General features: G+C 38.3%; 1 protein-coding gene across 2 annotated transcripts in view; it reads left to right on the top strand.

Annotated features, from left to right (window-relative positions):
• dab2ipb (DAB2 interacting protein b) overlaps positions 1 to 21,513 on the top strand; it is a 426,738-nt gene that overhangs the window by 13,327 nt on the left and 391,898 nt on the right. For both annotated transcript variants that reach the window (XM_061966503.2, XM_072914155.1), the window contains exon 3: positions 2,791 to 3,123. In XM_061966503.2, the coding sequence (XP_061822487.1) occupies positions 3,078 to 3,123 (46 nt within the window). In that variant the 5' untranslated portion in view covers positions 2,791 to 3,077. The remainder of the gene's footprint in view (positions 1 to 2,790; positions 3,124 to 21,513) is intronic.

Below are 21,513 nucleotides of genomic sequence, written 5' to 3'. Positions count from 1 at the left end.
GTGCGCTTTGTTGATGTTATCGACTTGTTGGAGTGCTAATCAGGCATATTTGGTCAGTGCATGACTGCAAGCTAATCAATGCTAACATGCTATTTAGGCTAGCTGTATGTACATTTTGCATCATTATGCCTCATTTGTAGGTATATTTGAGCTCATTTAATATCCTTTACTTGTATCCTCTTTGTGTATAATTTAGTTTGGCATGTCTCATGACACATTGTCTGTATGTAATATTGGCTGCATTTCAGATAGTTGTTTATGTGCCATGTTGTTCCAGACCACAGCAAACATTACCTAGCTTGCCAAAGATTGTAATAAATCTATTAAAAGAAGACAGCCTTAACTTGGACACACACATCTATACTTTTGTCCAATAAAAGCCAGTAAGTCTCAGAAGTTATTTCACCTTCCGAGTAGCCTCTGATTTACTAATGTTTTCTAATGTTGTAAAAATGTGTAGAATAAATATTAAATTTCAAATTTTGCGGCTCCAGACAGATTCGTTTTTTGTATTTTTGGTCCAAAATGGCTTTTTCGACGTTTTGGGTTGCCGACCTCTGCACTAGATGGAGCCCACGTGCCACTAGTGGTACACGTACCACGGATTGAGAATCACTGGTCTATGAAAATCCGGTGGCAAAATGTTTATGGCATAATCTGTGACCTTCACTTGATTAGGAAAAAGGGAAAATAAATAGTTTTTTTTGTTTGAATTGTTTTTTAAAATTTTATTTCATGGGAAAAAGTCCAAGTATTTCTAAGGGGGAAAAAAGGGGGGGGTTAAACTACATAATGAGGTCCTATCTTGGGGTGGCTTTAGGAAAAATCTAAATATTTTGAGGAAAACATTTTTTTTTATGAAAGTAGAGTTAATTTTGCAAGAAAATACGTTTGTTTTTTTAACCATGTCAAGATTTATACAACTAAGAAGCTATTTCCCCCGAATAGTTTTATTAAAAAAACAGTGTTCATTTATATACTTTATAATACAAACCCCGTTTCCATATGAGTTGGGAAATTGTTAGATGTAAATATAAACGGAATACAATGATTTGCAAATCATTTTCAACCGATATTCAGTTGAATATGCTACAAAGACAACATACTTGATGTTCAAACTTTTTTTTGCAAATAGTCATTAACTTTAGAATTTGATGCCAGCAACACGTGACAAAGAAGTTGGGAAAGGTGGCAATAAATACTGATAAAGTTGAGGAATGCTCATCAAACACTTATTTGGAACATCCCACAGGTGAACAGGCAAATTGGGAACAGGTGGGTGCCATGATTGGGTATAAAAGCAGCTTCCATGAAATGCTCAGTCATTCACAAACAAGGATGGGGCGAGGGTCACCACTTTGTCCACAAATGCGTGAGCAAATTGTTGAACAGTTTAAGAAAAACCTTTCTCAACCAGCTATTGCAAGGAATTTAGGGATTTCACCATCTACGGTCCGTAATATCATCAAAGGGTTCAGAGAATCTGGAGAAATCACTGCACGTAAGCAGCTAAGCCCGTGACCTTCAATCCCTCAGGCTGTACTGCATTAACAAGCGACATCAGTGTGTAAAGGATATCACCACATGGGCTCAGGAACACTTCAGAAACCCACTGTCAGTAACTACAGTTGGTCGCTACATCTGTAAGTGCAAGTTAAAACTCTCCTATACAAGGCGAAAACCGTTTATCAACAACACCCAGAAACGCCGTCGGCTTCGCTGGGCCTGAGCTCATCTAAGATGGACTGATACAAAGTGGAAAAGTGTTCTGTGGTCTGACGAGTCCACATTTCAAATTGTTTTTGGAAACTGTGGACGTCGTGTCCTCTGGACCAAAGAGGAAAAGAACCATCCGGATTGTTATAGGCGCAAAGTGTAAAAGCCAGCATCTGTGATGGTATGGGGGTGTATTAGTGCCCAAGACATGGGTAACTTACACATCTGTGAAGGCGCCATTAATGCTGAAAGGTACATACAGGTTTTGGAGCAACATATGTTGCCATCCATGCAACGTTACCATGGACGCCCCTGCTTATTTCAGCAAGACAATGCCAAGCCACGTGTTGCATCAACGTGGCTTCATAGTAAAAGAGTGCGGGTACTAGACTGGCCTGCCTGTAGTCCAGACCTGTCTCCCATTGAAAATGTGTGGCGCATTATGAAGCCTAAAATACCACAATGGAAACCCCCGGACTGTTGAACAACTTAAGCTGTACATCAAGCAAGAATGGGAAAGAATTCCATCTGAGAAGCTTAAAAAATGTGTCTCCTCAGTTCCCAAACGTTTACTGAGTGTTGTTAAAAGGAAAGGCCATGTAACACAGTGGTGAACATGCTCTTTCCCAACTACTTTGGCACGTGTTGCAGCCATGAAATTCTAAGTTAATTATTATTTGCAAAAAAAAAATAAAGTTTGAGTTTGAACATCAAATATCTTGTCTTTGTAGTGCATTCAATTGAATATGGGTTGAAAAAGATTGGCAAATCATTGTATTCCGTTTATATTTACATCTAACACAATTTCCCAACTCATATGGAAACGGGGTTTGTAAATGAAATGGCTCAAAAAGGCTCCTTATGTCTTCTTATTGAATTTACTTTTCAGTTTCTTTTAATCAGACAAGATTTGGGTATAATAAATATTATAGACCTAAATCTTCGTCTGACTAAAATAAACTGAAAAGTAGATAAATTGTATTATATTTGAATGCATAATTTCCCTGCAATTCAACCTGATGTTCACCAGGTGGCAGTGTTCAAAATGATAAATTGCACTTCCTTTTCCTACAGTGTTGACCCTGAGTGAAGACAAGCCCCGCCTCCTCGTGTGCAAACTGATGCCATGCTCCACAAAATGCACGTTGCGTTTCTGCAACGCTCTACGCCGTCTCCTCCCTCCTCCACCCCACGCTCCTCCCATCACCGCCACCTTCCCGACAGTAGCTCATCCCACACTCTCACTTTGCGTAACCACACCAGGCAGCAAGATGAGGGGCCGGGCGGTGCTCCTGGCTCTTCATCACTGACGCCGAGCTCGCTCGCTGGCACACACACACACGCACAGAGCGGAGGCGAGCATGGGGATGCAGCCGCGAGACAGAGTTGCGTCCGATTACCTGTCAGGTGAGAGAATCTTTGTTTATTTTTGACCTGGTTCCAATGTGTCCGTGCCATCCTTAAGTCCCAGTTCAGAGTTCTGGCCCAGCTTTTCTTCTTCAGAACTCTTATTAGCACATGTCGTCACAGTTCACTACGTTATGGTTATCTACTTCTGTCGCAGGGATATGTGCATGCAAACTTTAAGATCAAAGTTTTTATTTTTTTAATAAAAAATGGTTAGAATTTCATGAAAATTGAAAATAATGTTGTTGATGAATATTTTTGGGTGAATTTTTTAATATAAGGATGATTTTGTAAAAAAAAAAAAAAAAAGGACTTAAAAAAATAATAAAATGAGATTTATTTTATAAAATGAAGTAAAATGCCACCTTTTTTAATGACAATGTCCCAATGTAAAAACGTTTTGAGATTAAAAAAAAATTTACTTCATTAAATTTAAATCCTTTTTTTTTTTCTTCAAGTAAAACATTGTAATTTTACAAGAATAAAGTTTTTTCATGAAAATTGAAAATAATATTGTTGATAAATATTTTTGGGTGAATTTTTTTAATATAAGGATGATTTTGTAAAAAAAAAAAAAAAAAAGGACTTAAAAAAATTATAAAATGAGATTTATTTTATAAAATAAAGAAGTAAAATGCCAACTTTTTTAAAGACAATGTCCCAATGTAAAAACGTTATGAGATTAAAAAAAATGTACTTCATTAAATTTAAATCCTTTTTTTTTTCTTCAAGTAAAACACTGTAATTTTACAAGAATACAGTTTTTCATGAAAATTGAAAATAATATTGTTCATAAATAGTTTTGGGTGAATTTTTTAATATAAGGATGATTTTGTAAAAAAAAGACTTTAAAAAAATAAAATGAGATTTATTTTATAAAATAAAAAAATAAAATGCCAACTTTTTTAAAGACAATGTCCCAATGTAAAAACGTTTTGAGATTAAAAAAAAAAAAAAAAAAAATTACTTCATTAAATTTAAATCCTTTTTTTTTAAAGTAAAACATTGTAAATTTACAAGAATACATTTTCTTCATGAACATTTAAAATAATGTGATAAATATTGTTGGGTGATTTTTTTAATATAAGGATAATTTTGTAAAAAAAAAAAAAAAAAAGACTTACAATTTTTTTTGTATGAGATTTATTTGATAAAATGCCAACTTTTGTAAAGACAATATACTAAAACTTTTGAGATTAAATTTTTTTACTTAATTCAATTTAAATCCTTTTTTTTTCAAGTAAAACATTGTAATTTTACAAGAGTAAGGGCAGATTTGTTTTTACTTTTAAATACAAAATGTGGCAAAAAAAAAAAAGTTTGGAGATTTAAAAAAATGCACTTCACTAAATTTGAGTTGTTTTTTTCAAGTAAAACATTGTAATCTTACAACAACAAAGTCAGATTTTCTTTTAACTTTTAAAGACAATGTCCCAATATACAAAAAAAATTTAGATGAAAAGAAAATGTACTTAATTAAATTTAAATCCATTGTTTTTCAAGTAAAACATTGTAATTTTACAAGAATAAAGTCCGATTTTTTTCACGATTAAAGACAATGTCCCAATATAAATACAGTTTTGGGATTTAAAAAAATGTACTTCATTAAATTTAAATAAAAAAATTTTTTTAAGTACAACATTGTAATTTTACAAAAGAGTAAGTTCAGATTTGTTTCTACTTTTAAATACAAAATGTGCCAGTATAAAAAAAAGTTTTGAGATTTAAAAAAACACTAAATTGGCCCTAGTGTGTGGATGTGAGTGTGAATGTTGTCTGTCTATCTGTGTTGGCCCTGCGATGAGGTGGCGACTTGTCCAGGGTGTACCCCGCCTTCCGCCCGATTGTAGCTGAGATAGGCTCCAGCGCCCCCCGCGACCCCAAAGGGAATAGGCGGTAGAAAATGGATGGATGGATGGATGGAAATTTAAATTTTAAATTGTATTTTTCAAGTAAAACATTGTAATCTTACAAGAATGAAATCAGATTTGTTTACACTTTTAAAGACAATGTCCCAATATAAAAAAGTTTTGAGATAAAAAAAAATCTACTTCATGAAATTTAAATCCATTTTGTTTCAAGTAAAACATTGTAATCTTACAAGAATAAGGCCAGATTTTTTTTAAACTTTTAAGTACAAATGTACCAATATAAAAAAAAGTTTTGAGATAAAAAAAAATGTACTTCATTAAATTTAAATAGATTTTTCTCACATTGTAATCTTACATGAATAAGGAAGAATTTTTTTAACTTTCAAATACAAAATGTCCAAATATAAAAAGGTTTTGAGATTTAAATAAAATTAAAATTAAAATAAAATAAATAAAAAAAAAAAAAAAAAAAAAAAATATATATATATATATATATATATATATATATATATATATATATATATATATATATATATATATATATATATATATATTTTTTTTTTTTTTTTTTTTTTTTTTTTTTAATGTATTTATAAAAATAAAAAAATTGACAAAAAATCTTGAGTATGATTTATTTTTGACAGATTTTATGTTCAGGGATATTTTTTAAAGATGTAGCTTTATGAACATAATCAAGGTCATGATCTTACATAGTAAATGTGTAGTTTTATTCCCAAAAAGAGATTACATTTGTAATTTTTCAAGACAAAAAGTTGTAACCTTAAGTAGTTATGGTCCTGCTACATATGTACAATGGTAACATGCTCATGTTAGTATGCTAACTATTTATAATGTTAACATGTACATTTCTGTGGCTTCTCAAAAAATTAAATACATATTTTAGTTAGTACTTTATTTACAGTCGTTGTCAAAGGTTTACATACACTTGTGAAGGACATAATGTCATGGCTGTCTTGAGTTTCCAATAATTTATACAACTCTTTTTTTTTTGTGATAGAGTGATTGGAGCACATACTTGTTGGTCACAAAAAACATTCATGAAGTTTGGTTCTTTTATGAATTTATTATGGGTCTACTGAAAATGTGAGCAAATCTGCTGGGTCAAAAGTATACATACAGCAATGTTAATATTTGCTTACATGTCCCTTGGGAAGTTTCACTGCAATAAGGCGCTTTTGGTAGCCATCCACAAGCTTGTGGCAAGATTCTGGTTGAATGTTTGACCACTCCTCTTGACAAAATTGGTGCAGTTCAGCTACAGTATATGTGTTGGTTTTCTGACATGGACTTGTTTCTTCTGCATTGTCCACACGTTTAAGTCAGGACTTTGGGAAGGCCATTCTAAAACCTTAATTCTAGCCTGATTTAGCTATTGCTTTACCACTTTTGACATGTTGTCGGGGTCATTGTCCTGTTGGAACACCCAACTGCGCCCAAGACCCAACCTCCAGGCTGATGATTGTAGGTTGTCCTGAAGAATTTGGAGGTAATCCTCCTATTTCATTGTCCCATTTACTCTCTGTAAAGCACCAGTTCCATTGGCAGCAAAACAGGCCCAGAGCATAATACTACCACCACCATGCTTGACGGTAGAAATGGTGTTCCTGGGATTAAAGGCCTCACCTTTTCTCCTCCAATCATATCGCTGGGTATTGTGGCCAAACAGCTCAATTTGTGTTTCATCTGACCACAGAACTTTCCTCCAGAAGGTCTTATCTTTGTCCATGTGATCAGCAGCAAACTTTGGACGAACCTTAAGGTGTCGCTTCTGAAGCAAGGGCTTTCTTCTTGCATGGTAGCCTCTCAGTCCATAGTGATGCAAAACACGCTTGACTGTGGACACTGACACCTGTGTTCCAGCAGCTTCCTATTCATTGCAGACCTGCTTTTTGGTGGTTCTCGGTTGACTCTTGATCATCCTAACCAATTTTCTCTCAGCAGCAGGTGATAGCTTGCGTTTTCTTCCTGATCGTGGCAGTGACAAAACTGTGCCATGCACTTTATACTTACGAACAATTGTCTGCACAGTTGCTCTTGGGACCTTAAGCTGCTTTGAAATTTCTCCAAGTGACTTTCCTGACTTGTTCAAGTCAATGATTTGTTTTTTCAGATCTGTGCTGAGTTCCTTTTGAAATTCCCATTGTCGAGTTTGTAACCGAGTCTAATGACTGCATCACATGAGCCCTGTTTAAATGGGCTCAGAGAAGTCAACATGTGTCGTCAATCATAATCACTTACATGAAGTTAAGATTAGGGATGTCCCGATCCGATATTTGGATCGGATCGGCTGCCGATATTTGCCAAAAAATTGCGTATCGGCAAGGCATGGAAAAATGCCGATCCAGATCCAGTTAAAAAAAAAACTCCGGTCCGTGTTTTTCAACGCACCGATTTAAATAATACATTCCACTTTTCTGCTGCTCCCTAATTTCCGTTCCGCATTTTCCAGCACACCTTCAACACATCTACAGGTCTGTGAATTCTCACGCAGTTGCTTTTAGCTGCTGGCAGTACACGACAGGCTCTTCTCACTTTTTCCTGTGTCTCCCTCTCACAGACAGCAAGCGCACCTTCTTACACACGTCACATACTGTCACGTCCTACGTCACATACGTATACGTCCTCTCCCAGCAGAGAGGTAGCAGCATGGCTAACGTTAGCTGTGATGCTAGCGCAGCCGTGCCAGCAACACTCCCTCTAAGGTGCTCGCCTGTGCAATTGCGCACTGTTTAAGCGTCCTCTGGGCATAGCAAATCTATGCCACGCACAAAATCAAATAGAAAAATAAGCGCATAACAATTTTCGACACACGGACACGACAGAGAAAACAGTTTTCGTCATCATTGTTGAAATATTGTAACGTCTGTCAAGACGCTTATCTCCATTCGGTGCCACACGTCCACACCATCAAAATGCCGAGGCAAAAATTTCCACATCAACACCGTATGAAAAAATTAGTGATTTTTTTTAGTTGTGATTTCCTTCTCTGCATGAAAGTTTAAAAGTAGCATATATTAATGCAGTATGAAGAAGAATGTTTTAATGTAGACATGCAAGCCTTGAAAGAAAATTTTGAAAATCAAGACTACATTTCCTGCAAATGGGTGCAATTCTACCCTATATTTTAACTTTAGATTTATTCTCATATCAAACTCTTTTGGCTGTCTTTTTGACACTTACATCCGGCGCCCCCCTCCACACCCCGGATTATAAATAATGTAAATAATTCAATGTGATTATCTTGTGTGATGACTGTATTATGATGATAGTATATATCTGATAGTATATATCTGTATCTTGAATCAATTTAAGTGGACCCCGACTTAAACAAGTTGAAAAACCTATTGGGGTGTTACCATTTAGTGGTCAATTGTACGGAATATGTACTTCACTGTGCAACCTACTAATAAAAGTCTCAATCAATCAATCAAAACACATAGAATCATCATACTGCTGTGATTATATGCATCAAGTGTATCGCAATATGGCCTTAAAATATCGCAATATTAAAAAAAGGCCATATCGCCCAGCCCTAGTTCAATGATGCCATTTCTGTTTGTCATGTATAATTTTGTCTATTTTGTGTTTATCCTTGAATAAACAGGTCAGTTTCTTGTTACCAACCATTGTGTATTATTCAAACTCCCCTAATTCAGCTGGCTAGTTGTTATCAAGAGTACTAAAACCCTTTTCAACATGATTCTGACAACTAAGTAGGCTAAATAACTTTAAACTTTAATACATGCTCGGATAGGTCAGTATCGGTATCGGATCGGAAGTGCAAAAACCTGGATCAGGACATCCCTAGTTAAGATGTCATGCCATGAAGCTAATTTGATCTGATTGTAACTTTTCTACATCACCAAAATTGATAATGTATGTTGCTGTATGTATACTTTTGGCCTAGAAGATTGTCACATTTTCAGTAGACCCATAATATATTCATAAAATTACCAAACTTCATGAATGTTTTTTGTGACCAACAAGTATGTGCTCCAATCACTCTATCACAAAAAAAATAAGAGTTGTAGAAAGTATTGGAAAATCCATGACATTATGTTCTTTACAAGTGTATGTAAACATTTGACTACGACTGTACATAGTACAGTATCTATTTAGCATTTTAGCAGTCAGCATTTCAGCAACTGTTTGAACCTTTAGCATGCTAGTTGTTAGCATTGTCGAAAAAAGTTAGGTTGTTTTTTACATTTCTTTGGCATTCTTCCCAGATTCAGATAGTTTAAAAGGCAAAGCCTAGAAGCCACCAAATCGGTCTCGAACGCCGCAGAAGAGTTCATCAACAAGTAGCAGGCCGTTTTTGATGTTTTTGCGTAAAAGTACTCCTCAATCCTCCAAGAAAAAAGTCAATATCTGAGGGTGAGTGAATTATCGGTCAGGCATCCCTGTGTGCTAAGGTAGGATTAGGGTCAGAGTTGAGGGTCGCAGATGCTGAGGTTTCTCGTTAGCGCTCGTTAGACAGACGGCCGCAATTAGCAACGCCAGCTCAGCATTATTTACGCTCAAGTGTGTCGCACGGGCCCGCAGCGGTGACAATAGCAGGTGGCCAGCATGATTACGCAACGTCGGGGGCAGAGAGGGAGTGCAAGAGGAAGTACAAAATCCACTAAAATTGGGAAATCTACGCTTTCATCCGTCGGTATCACGAGCAGCGTTTTTAGAGTTGTCCGCACAAAGACAAGTGGTCCTGAAGCTTTGTCAATCCCTGCCACGCTCCGAGAAGCATCACCATGGCAACCACTCCAGGATAGACAGCTGATTCAGGTCATCTAATTAGACGACGTGACATTTAGCGTTAGCGCCACACAATGAAGTCGTCTGCAGTGGAGCCACTCAGACGCTAACGTAGCCTGTAAATTATTCCTAATAAGACCACAAATGTGCTCTCGATGCCACTTCACGTGCACTTGTGTCCCCGGCTCTCTTTTCACTCCAAATTGGGGTTTTTTTGGGGGGGGAAGTAATACTAGATAGTGCTTGACTTTTTTGTGAGATACTCTAGGAAAACATTACATCACACAATCACCACATTAACGCTTAAAGACTGACTCGCAACACGATATTATCACCAGATATTCCCAATGCTGGCACAAAGTGCATTGTTAATCTTTGTACTGGACTATCTTCTTTTTTTTTTTTTTTTTTTTTTTCAAACCGATACCGAAAACTTCCTGCTTTTCAAGATTAAGTATAACTTATTTACCATATTTTTCCGACTATAAGGCACACTTAAAATTATTTAATTTTCTCAAAACTCGACCTTGGGCCTTATAACCCGGTGCGCCTAATGCACGGAATAATTCTGGTTGTGCTTACCGACCTCGAAGAAATTTTATTTGGTACATGGTGTAATGATAAGTGTGACCAGTAGATGGTCGTCACACATACGAGATACATGTAGACCATACTTGCCAACCTTGAAACCTCCGATTTCGGGAGGTGTGGGGGGCGTGGTCGGGGGGCGTGGTTGGGGGCGTGGTTAAGAGGGGAGGAGTATATTTACAGCTAGAATTCACCAAGTCAAGTATTTCATATATATATATATATATATATATAAGAAATACTTGACTTTCAGTGAATTCTATTTATATATATATATATATATATATATATATATATATATATATATATATATATATATATATATATAAATAAGAGAAATACTTGAATTTCAGTGTTCATTTATTTACACATATACACACACATAACACTCATCTACTCATTGAGTTAAGGGTTGAATTGTCCATCCTTGTTCTATTCTCTGTCACTATTTTTCTAACCATGCTGAACACCCTCTCTGATGATGCATTCTGCTTCATCTCCTTGTTGTGTGCGCAGTTGTGCACTGCACACTCTAAAAGCCCTAGATGTTAATGTCACATATTCATGTACTGTAGATGGCAGTATTGTCCTGTTTAAGAGTGTCACAACATTGCTGTTTACTGCAGACGAACTGCTGTACGGTAGACGAAAACGTGACTGCTGTTGTGTGTTGTTGCCGCGCTTGGAGGACGTTAATGAAACTCCCTAACAATAAACCCACATAAGAAACTAAAAACTCGCCCTCGATCATTCTACAGTTATAACATCATTGGGCAGGCGCGCTGTTTATATTGTGGGAAAGCGGACGTGAAAACAGGCTGTCGACACGTCACTCAGGTCCGCCTGAATTTCGGGAGATTTTCGGGAGAAAATTTGTCCCGGGAGGTTTTCGGGAGAAGCGCTGAATTTCGGGAGTCTCCCGGAAAATCCGGGAGGGTTGGCAAGTATGATGTAGACTGTAAGATGACGCCAGTAAACGACACCAAAACTTTAAATGCCCATCCACGAGAGATGTCCGATAATATCGGACTGCCGATATTATCGGCCGATAAATGCATTAAAATGTAATATCGGAAATTATCGGTATCGGTTTCAAAAAGTAAAATGTATGACTTGGTACACGGACGTAGGGAGCAGTACAAAGCGCTAATAAACCTTAAAGGCACTGCCTTTGCGTGCCAGTACATTCACACAATATCTACGGCTTTTCACACACACAAGTGAATGCAAAGCATACTTGGTCAACAGCCATACAGGTCACACTGAGGGTGGCCGTATAAACAACTTTAACACTGTTACAAATATGCGCCACACTGTGAACCCACACCAAACAAGAATGACAAACACATTTCGGGAGAACATCCGCACCGTAACACAACATAAACACAACAGAACAAATACCCAGAACCCCTTGCAGCACTAACTCTTCCAGGACGCTACAATATACACCCCCCTACCCCTACAGTTAGCTCCATCTTTTGACACTTCTTCCACTCCCGTCCTTGCACGCTACACCGCTACAACAAAGATGACGGGGAGAAGACGCTGTCGAAGGTGAGCCACGTAAATAAGACCGCCCACAAAACGGCGCATCCTGAAGCGACTGTCAAAAAGCGGCTTTATTTTGCATAAACACCCGGGGGTGGCTTGCTCTCCACCAATATACGATTGTCTCTGGGTGCGTGTCTCTCCCTGGCTCCAACTCCAACAACGTGTCTCCATCCGGCTGCTGCTGATAAGGGCGACAGGTGATTAGATAACAAGCCCCAGCTGGGCAATCTACTCACCTGCCGCTGTCTTCGAGGCCGGTCCTTACCCACCTCGAAGCAATTTTATTTGGTGCATGGTGTAATGATAAGTGTGACCAGTAGATGGTCGTCACACATAAGAGATACATGTAGACTGTAAGATGACGCCAGTAAACGACACCAAAACTTTAAATGCCCATCCATGAGAGATGTTCGATAATATCGGACTGCCGATATTATCGGCCGATAAATGCATTAAAATGTAATATCGGAAATTGTCGGTATCTGTTTCAAAAAGTAAAATGTATGACTTGGTACACGGACGTAGGGAGCAGTACAAAGCGCCAATAAAACTTAAAGGCACTGCCTTTGCGTGCCGGCCCAATCACATAATATCCACGGCTTTTCACACCCACAAGTGAATGCAATACATACTTGGTCAACAGCCATACAGGTCACACTGAGGGTGGCCGTATAAACAACTTTAACACTGTTACAAATATGCGCCACACTGTGAACCCACACCAAACAAGAATGACAAACACATTTCGGGAGAGCATCCGCACCGTAACACAACAGAACAAATACCCAGAACCCCTTGCAGCACTAACTCTTCCGGGACGCTACAATATACACCCCCCCTACCCCTACAGTTAGCTCCATCTTTTGACACTTCTTCCACGCCCGTCCTTGCACGCTACACCGCTACAACAAAGATGACGGGGAGAAGACGCTGTCGAAGGTGAGCCACGTAAATAAGACCGCCCACAAAACGGCGCATCCTGAAGCGACTGTCAAAAAGCGGCTTTATTATGCATAAACAGCAATATACGTTTGTCTCTGGGCGCGTGTCTCTCCCTGGCTCCAACTCCAACAACGTGTCTCGTTCCGGCTGCTGCTAATAAGTGATCTGATAACATGCCCCAGCTGGGCAATCTACTCACCTGCCGCTGTCTTCGAGGCCGGTCCTTACCCACCTCGCTCTGCGGCAGGCCACGCCCCCCTCCACAATAATCTATGCAAAGAACCACCGTTACAAGTTGTGTACACCACAAGGAAGTGTTTTAAATGTAGGAAAATGTAATCCCCTATTCCGCAAAAGTGACTTTTTACTGCTATTTTCCCTGTGATATGTTGTCTCTAGGGCCTGTTTATGAGCACCAAACCTGAGAAAAAAACTCTTATCGTCTCCCTGACTTGTTGGCTCCACTTTTGAGAGAAGATACACCCGCTCCCAAAACGTTGTGTTCCGAGCAGGGCTTACTAAAAGCACTTTTCATTCCCTCCAGGATTTCATGATGTCACGATCGCGCCATCTCGCGGAAGTTCAACCAATCCCCACGATTTATGCAGCTTTGTCCCAAGCCCGAAACTTCCCCACACGCTGATTGGCCTATAGAACAGGGGTGTCAAACTCAAATACAGAGTGGGCCAAAATTTAAAACTGAACAAAGCCGCGGGCCAAGGTTGCACAAATTAACCTTTTAATAGGGACCCAAACAAGTTTTGCATTGAATATTGAACAAGCAAGGCTTATATAACTTTATAGTGACATGCAAAATCGAGTTTCAAATAATAATAATTAAAAAATATCAATGGCATATCAAATACAATTTAAAAATTGAATGCCTCTTTTCTATTTGCAGCCTTCTGAGGTAAATAACATTAACTTTTTCCACAGGCTAATAAATTTGAAAACAAAATAATGAATAAACCAACCATTCAGGACTTTAAACTGCTCAGTTTGCAACACACTGATCTAATCTGATGTGCCCAAGCCAGATACCTGCCATCTTTTCTTGGATGCTAGTTCATTAATGTCGGGGCTCAGGCTTTGAGCTGAGGCAACCCTCATTATCAAACGAAGGTGTTCATCAGTCATATCTCATATTCCACAGTCTTTGGGGCGTGCCTTACAGTCACTGCTTTTAACGTCCTCTACGAGCTGACGTCACGTCCGCTTTTCATCCTTTCTAACAACGTGCCCGCCTAATCACAAGATATGAGCGGCTTCTGTACGCACACTCACGTAAATGCAACGCATACTTCATCAACAGCGATACAGTTTACACTGAGAGTGACCCTATAAGCAACTTTAACATTGTTAGATATATACGCCACACTGTGAATCCACACCAAACAAGAATGACAAACACATTTTGGGAGAACATCCGCACCGTAACACAACATAAACACAACAGAACAAATACCCAGAACCCTTTGCAGCACTAGGTGTTGTGCCGGATAATGCAACCCCGGCGTAGAATGCACCCCCTGACGAGAGTGTCATATCAACTAAAGCCCACACTTAAAGTTTCCACGTGCAAGATTGAATGCATTTAAAAAAGTTATTTAATAAGAAGCCAAAAGTGCAAAAACAACAATGTTCGTGTTGGAGGAGTTGTGAATGAATGAAATATGAAATCCGTGCTGCAGTCGCTGCTGGCCCACAACATTAGGTACACCTGCAGACTGCAGCACGGATTTCATATGTCATTCATTCACAACTCCTCCAACACGAACATTGTTGTTTTTGCACTTTTGGCTTCTTATTAAATAACTTTTTTAAATGCATTCAATCTTGCACGTGTCAATTGTCAAATCAAAACCTATAACAACACAATCGCCCTCTGTGTCGCTTAGACTTACTTCCTGTTACTGTCTATTGTGCTGGGTAATGTAGTATATAAACATCCAATTCCTAGTTTATATGTATTTTTTCATTCAGAACATATTTTCATTTGCAATGCTGACCTAGCAAAAAAGCAGCAATAACATGTTAGAGATGTTAAAGTGCGATGAGAATCTCTCGTCGTTTCTCTTTTACAAACAACAATTATATATAGATCACTCTCAACAGTTTACAATTGTGGGGTAAATTATTGATGAATGAGTGTTTAAAATTGACAAAGACCTTTCAAGCGTAAAACCTACACAAAGAATGCCTGCAACTTGTAGACGACAGAGCAGACAGCAGACAATAAGGAAGCCTTTGGTAGTGTTTTTTATTATTACTATTAGTTATAATTAGAGATGTCCGATAATGACTTTTTTGCCGATATTCCCGATATTGTCCAACTCTTAATTATCGATTCCGATATCAACCGATACCGATATATACAGTCGTGGAATTAACACATTATTATGCCTAATTTTGTTGTGATGCCCCGCTGGATGCATTAAACAATGTAACAAGGTTTTCCAAAATAAATCAACTCAAGTTATGGAAAAAAATGCCAACATGGCACTGTCATATTTATTATTGAAGTCACAAAGTGCATTATTTTTTTTAACATGCCTCAAAACAGCAGCTTGGAATTTGGGACATGCTCTCCCTGAGAGAGCATGAGGAGGTTGTATATTGTCGCATCCCGGAAGAGTTAGTGCTGCAAGGGTTTCTGGGTATTTGTTCTGTTGTGTTACGATGTGGATGTTCTCCCGAAATGTGTTTGTCATTCTTGTTTGGTGTGGGTTCACAGTGTGGCGCATATTTGTAACAGTGTTAAAGTTATTTATACGGCCACCCTCAGTGTGACCTGTATGGCTGTTGACCAAGTATGTGTTGCATTCACTTGTGTGTGTGAAAAGCCGTAGATATTATGCCTTTAAGGTTTATTGGCGCTCTGTACTTCTCCCTACGTCCGTGTACCACTCCAGGCGTTTTCAAAAGTCATACATTTTACTTTTTGAAACCGATACCGATAATTTCCGATATTACATTTTAAAGCATTTATCGGCCGATAATATTGGACTGCCGAAATTATCGGCCGATAATTAAAACTACAGTATTTTTACAATGAGCTCTGACCATGTGCTTTTACGTGTATACTTTTAAATCCTTGTGGTATAAAACGAGTAAAACCATCAAAACAGTATTTGTTTTTGTCAATCTATTTGAGTTTTGAGTTTAACACTTAAAACATTGGCAACACATTTGTAAAATCACAAGTCGATCTAACGTTATTTAAAGAAATACGTCTCAAAACATCGCAGCTTTTGGTGCAACTTTCTTGAAATTCTTGAAAAATAAGAGGCGGTATAGCTCGGTTTGTAGAGCGGCCGTGCCAGCAACTTGAGGGTTCCAGGTTCGATCCCCGCTTCCGCCATCCTAGTCACTGCCGTTGTGTCCTTGGGCAAGACACTTTACCCACCTGCTCCCAGTGACACCCACACTGGTTTAAATGTAACTTAGATATTGGGTTTCACTATGTAAAAGCGCTTTGAGTCACTAGAGAAAAGCGCTATATAAATATAATTCACTTCACTAAGAATTCAGACATTTTAGGCTGTAACACTCATTAAAAAAAAAACAGACAGGTTAAAAAGTTAAAGTTAAAGTACCAATGATTGTCACACACAAACTAGGTGTGGTGAAATGTGTCCTCTGCATTCGACCCATCCCCTTGTTCACCCCCTGGGAGGTGAGGGGAGCAGTGAGCAGCAGTGGTGCCGCGCCCGGGAATACTTTTTGGTGATTTAACCCCCAATTCCAACCCTTGATGCTGAGTGCCAAGCAGGCCACTGAGTAGGTTGACTTTTGAATTAGCATCTAGCACACACACTTCCAATACACTATTGAGGGATGTCTGACATCTAAAAGTGGTAAAACAAATATATAAAACTATAATATGGGACCTTTTAAGGTTGCATTATCAATACTTGTGTCCCACCCTAATCACTACAACATCCATGTTTTGCACCGCAGAGATTGTCATCTGTAGCAAGACTTTGTATAATTTCAATCAACACTGAAGTCAAACTGCTCTGTCTTCCTTCCAATGTGCAGTACAGTAAGTGCTCTTCCAGCATGTCATGTTCATTCCCGCTCCACGTCTTTTTTTAAATATTTAAAACATTTGGAAGCACTGCTGCTTGTTCCAACTAAGGAGGTTTATTTATATGTTCACTTCATGCCTGTGGATTTGTGTTTGTCAGCAAAAAGAACATGGCAAAATGTTCACCAGACTTGGTGTTGCTTGACGTTATATGTGTCATGTCTGTGTGATCATGTTTTGTTTTAGTCATGTTCGGTTTTGTTTTTGGACTTTTTGTGCACTTTTGTTTGTTTGTCACCATAGCAACCATTAGTTTTCACCTGTCACGTCACGCACCTGTTTCACGTTTTGAGTCACGCACCTGTTTTCGTTAATGATGTCTGTAGTATTTAAGTTCATTGTTTTCAGTTGGTCTTTCTGGCGACATCCGGATTCATCACCCTGTCACACTCTGTTTACCTCTGCGCACTTCATAGTCCATGCCAAGTAAGTTTTTGTTTATTAATGCCACAGTTAGTGTTTTTGTTTCATTGTTCACAGTTTCTGCCTATGTGCAAGTTTTGTTTTCAATAGCCTAGTTTTGTACCTCTGCCATTGTGCGCGCTTTTCGTTTGTTCTTTTTTGATATGTTAAATAAAACATGTACTTACATTCCCGTCTCGCCCGAGCCAACTTTCCGTTGCCTTCCGGAAAAGCAAACACCCAGGACCAAGTCGTGACAAATTGAAACTTATATTTGTATAAGGGTATCTTTAAACAGTAATATTAGTGTACCATATATTTATAGTAGTGTACCGTATAATTATACTAATGTACTGTATAGTCAAAATAGTGTACCGTATAGTTAAGCTAATATACTGTATAGTTATATTAGTGAACAGTATAGTTATTAGTGTACCGTATACTTATAGCAATGTACTGTATAGTTATAGTAGTGTACCGTATAGTTATAGTAGTGTACCACATAGTTATAGTAGTGTACCACATAGTTATAGTAATGTCCCGTATAGTTATAGTAGTGTACCGTATAGCTATTGTAGTGTACCGTATAGTTATAGTAGTGTACTATATAGCTATAGTAGTGTACCACATAGTTATAGTAGTGTACCATATAGTCATCGTAGTGTACCGTATAATTATAGTAGTGTACCACATAGTTATAGTAATGTTCCGTATAGTTATAGTAGTGTACCGTATAGCTATTAAAGTGTACCATAGTATAGTAGTGTATTGTATGTTATAGTAGTGTACTGTACGGTTATAGTAGTGTACCATGTCATAGTAGTGTACCGTATAGCAGTGACGTGCGGTGAGGTTGATGGCTGGTGAGGCACTGACTTCATCACATTCAGATTTACAAACATATGAACCCTAAAGAGTATCTTATTCACCATTTGATTGGCAGCAGTTAACGGGTTATGTTTAAAAGCTCATACCAGCATTTTCCCCTGCTTGGCACTCAGCATCAAGGTTTGGAATTGGGGGTTAAATCACCAAAAAATATTCTCGGGCGCGGCACCGCTGCTGCCCACTGCTCCCCTCACCTCCCAGGGGGTGATCAAGGGGATGGGTCAAATACAGAGGACAAATTTCCTTACACCTAGTGTGTGTGTGACAATCATTGGTACTTTAACTTAACTTTAACTTTACACATACAAACCGTAGCACACAAAAAAGCACATTTAATAAAAAAAATGTTGTTATGGTCTTACCTTTACTTATAAATAAAGTCCATTCACCGCTGTTGTGCTGGATTAATGAACCCCCTGACGGGTGTGTTATATCAACTAAAGCCCTCACTTAAACGTTCCACGTGCAAGATTGAATCTATTTAAAAAAGTGTAACCGAGGGTTAATAAATGTCGCCTATACTGTATGAAACTACAAAATAACAAACACGGAGGCTCCAGTTTACACGAGGACCACTTTATTTACGTTCTTTCAAAAACCTCCGCTCCACTACAACATGTCATCACTTCCGCTCTTGGCGCCTTCAAAATAAGAGCTCAAGGCATATACTGTATAACAGCGCATAACAGGAACTTAACATCACAAATAGGAAAGCCCATAAAAATAGGTTACAAAAGTTATTTAATAAGAAGCCAAAAAGTGCAAAAACAATAATGTTCACATTGGAGGAGTTGTGAATTAGATACACCTGCAGTCTGCAGGTGTACCTAATGTTGTGGCCCTGCAGTCATTCACAACTCCTCCAACACCAACATTATTGTTTTTGCACTTTTTGGCTTCTTATGAAATAACTTTTTTTAAATAGATTAAATCTTGCACGTGGAAAGTTTAAGTGTGGGCTTTAGTTGATATAACAATTTTATGGCGGGGGTGCAGGAGGCGGGGCTACTGGAGCCTCAGCCAGTGCGTCTTTTGCAGCCGTTTTATAATCGCTCAGTACAAGAAATACGTTACACACATACAGTTGTTGACAAAATACACTATAAATACACCATACATTATATACCTCAGCTAACTAAACTATGGAAATGTATAATATAATTCATATAGCAATACAGTCTCACTGCACAGCAGGCCAGCAGTTAGCCGAGTCCGTCCATGTTGAGGCACTGAGTGACGTGCCTCAACTGGCTGCTGATCACCGCACCGTCTCTTCTCAGTATTTGAACGGCAAATGTGAAAATTCAGCGATTTTGAATAAAAATAATCTAAAACTGGTGAAGTTAAATGGAAAATCACTTTATAGTATAATCACTGGATACATATAACAATTTAATTTTTTTTTTTCTTTTTACATTTTTTTTCTTTCCATGATGGCAGGTCCCGCCTCACCTGCCTCTAGTGTACCGTATAGTCATAGTTGTGTACCGTATAGTCATAGTTGTGTACCGTATAGTCATCGTAGTGTAACGTATAATTATAGTAGTGTACCACATAGTTACCACATAGTAAGAAATTATTACTTTAAAAAAGTAGTTTTATACTTGTGAGTGTTGATGACACAGCTTTGCATCAGTTGATATTCTAGTTTCAAGCATGTTTTACTCAATATAGGTCATCAAATCTCAGCAACAAGCTGTAATATCTTACTGAGATCATTTAGGACCAAAACCCTTAAAACAAGTAAAACACTAACATAAAATCTGCATAGTGAGAAGAATTATCTTATCAGACAGAAAATAAGCAAATATCACCCTTATTTGAGATATTTAATCTTACTTAGATTTCAGTTTTTGCAGTGTACATTTTAAAGCATTTGTCGGCCGATATTATCGGACATCTCTAGTTCCAATGTTTAGATTTGGAAAGCAGTACAAAAAAGTTAAGACAAGACAAAGAAGCAAGCAGGAGAGATAAGGGAGAGGGTAGGGGAGCGTCCGCCCTCGATGAGTGCCAGTGAGAAATCATAGTAGTGTGGTGTACCACATACAGTAGTTCTAGTAGTGTACTGCAGCACAGTCATAGCCATTGACGGAGACACAAAGGAAACATGGTTAAGCCTTGGTGGAGGTCAGAGTGCAGTAAATCACCTATGGATGAGCCACTAGGAGGCAGCATCCACGCTAAATGTATGCAAATGCGCGGCCTTGCCTTCAGTCTGTGCTATCTGATTGGAAGGCTCCTTATCTTTTCCTCACACAGTGGAGTGGAGCACACTCATCCATGACCGTGTGCCTGCATGGGCACACAAGGCCAGTAAATAACACTGCATATTATCTCTCCCCCCCGCCCCCCAACTGCGCTGTCATTGAATTGCAGATTGTAGGCAACACAAAGCTGCTTGAAGTCGGGACACTGGTAGGCACAAACAGGCCGACCCGAGCCAGACATCTTTCTCGTCCAACTAAATTACAACCGCAAACTACCAGCACTTATCAAATCGACAGCTCCCTGACGGTGTCTGAATATTATCTTTTTACAGCCTCTTGTACGAGATGTAAGTACCCGTATTTTTCGGACTATAAGTCGCAGTTTTTTTCATAGTTAGGCCGGGCTCCAGTGCGGCTTGTATGTTTTTTTTCCTTCTTTATTATGCATTTCCGGCAGGTGCGACTTATACTCCGGTGCGACTTATACTCCGAAAAATACGGTACGTTTGTTGGCCTGCACACTGAATGGGGCTTTGCAAGGGAGGGAGAGACAGGAAGTCTCAATAATGACACCACCACGCTATCCTTTTCTTACAAGCAGATTATTTTACATGTAAAGATGCCATCTTTATCCTCCATGATGATCACAGCAATTCGTCATTTCACTTTCATTTGATTTGACAAGAGATAGACCGTTGTGTATTTTTCATTCCGATACCGAGTATTAGTACCGTACTCCCCGGGATTGATTGATTGATTGAAACTTTTATTAGTAGATTGCACAGTACAGTACATCATACTTGCCAACCTTGAGAACTCCGATTTCGGGAGGGGTGGGGGTGGGGGGCGTGGTTAAGAGGGGAGGAGTATATTGACAGCTAGAATTCACCAAGTCAAGCATTCCATATATATATATATATATATATATATATATATATATATATATATATATATATATATATATATATATATATATATATATATATATATATATATATACATACAGGTAAAAGCCAGTAAATTAGAATATTTTGAAAAACTTGATTTATTTCAGTAATTGCATTCAAAAGGTGTA

This window comes from Nerophis lumbriciformis, linkage group LG11 (genome assembly GCF_033978685.3).
Source record: "Nerophis lumbriciformis linkage group LG11, RoL_Nlum_v2.1, whole genome shotgun sequence".
Lineage (NCBI taxonomy): Eukaryota > Metazoa > Chordata > Actinopteri > Syngnathiformes > Syngnathidae > Nerophis > Nerophis lumbriciformis.
Note: the sequence above shows the minus strand (reverse complement) of the source record. Positions and strands in the feature narration are given on the sequence as shown.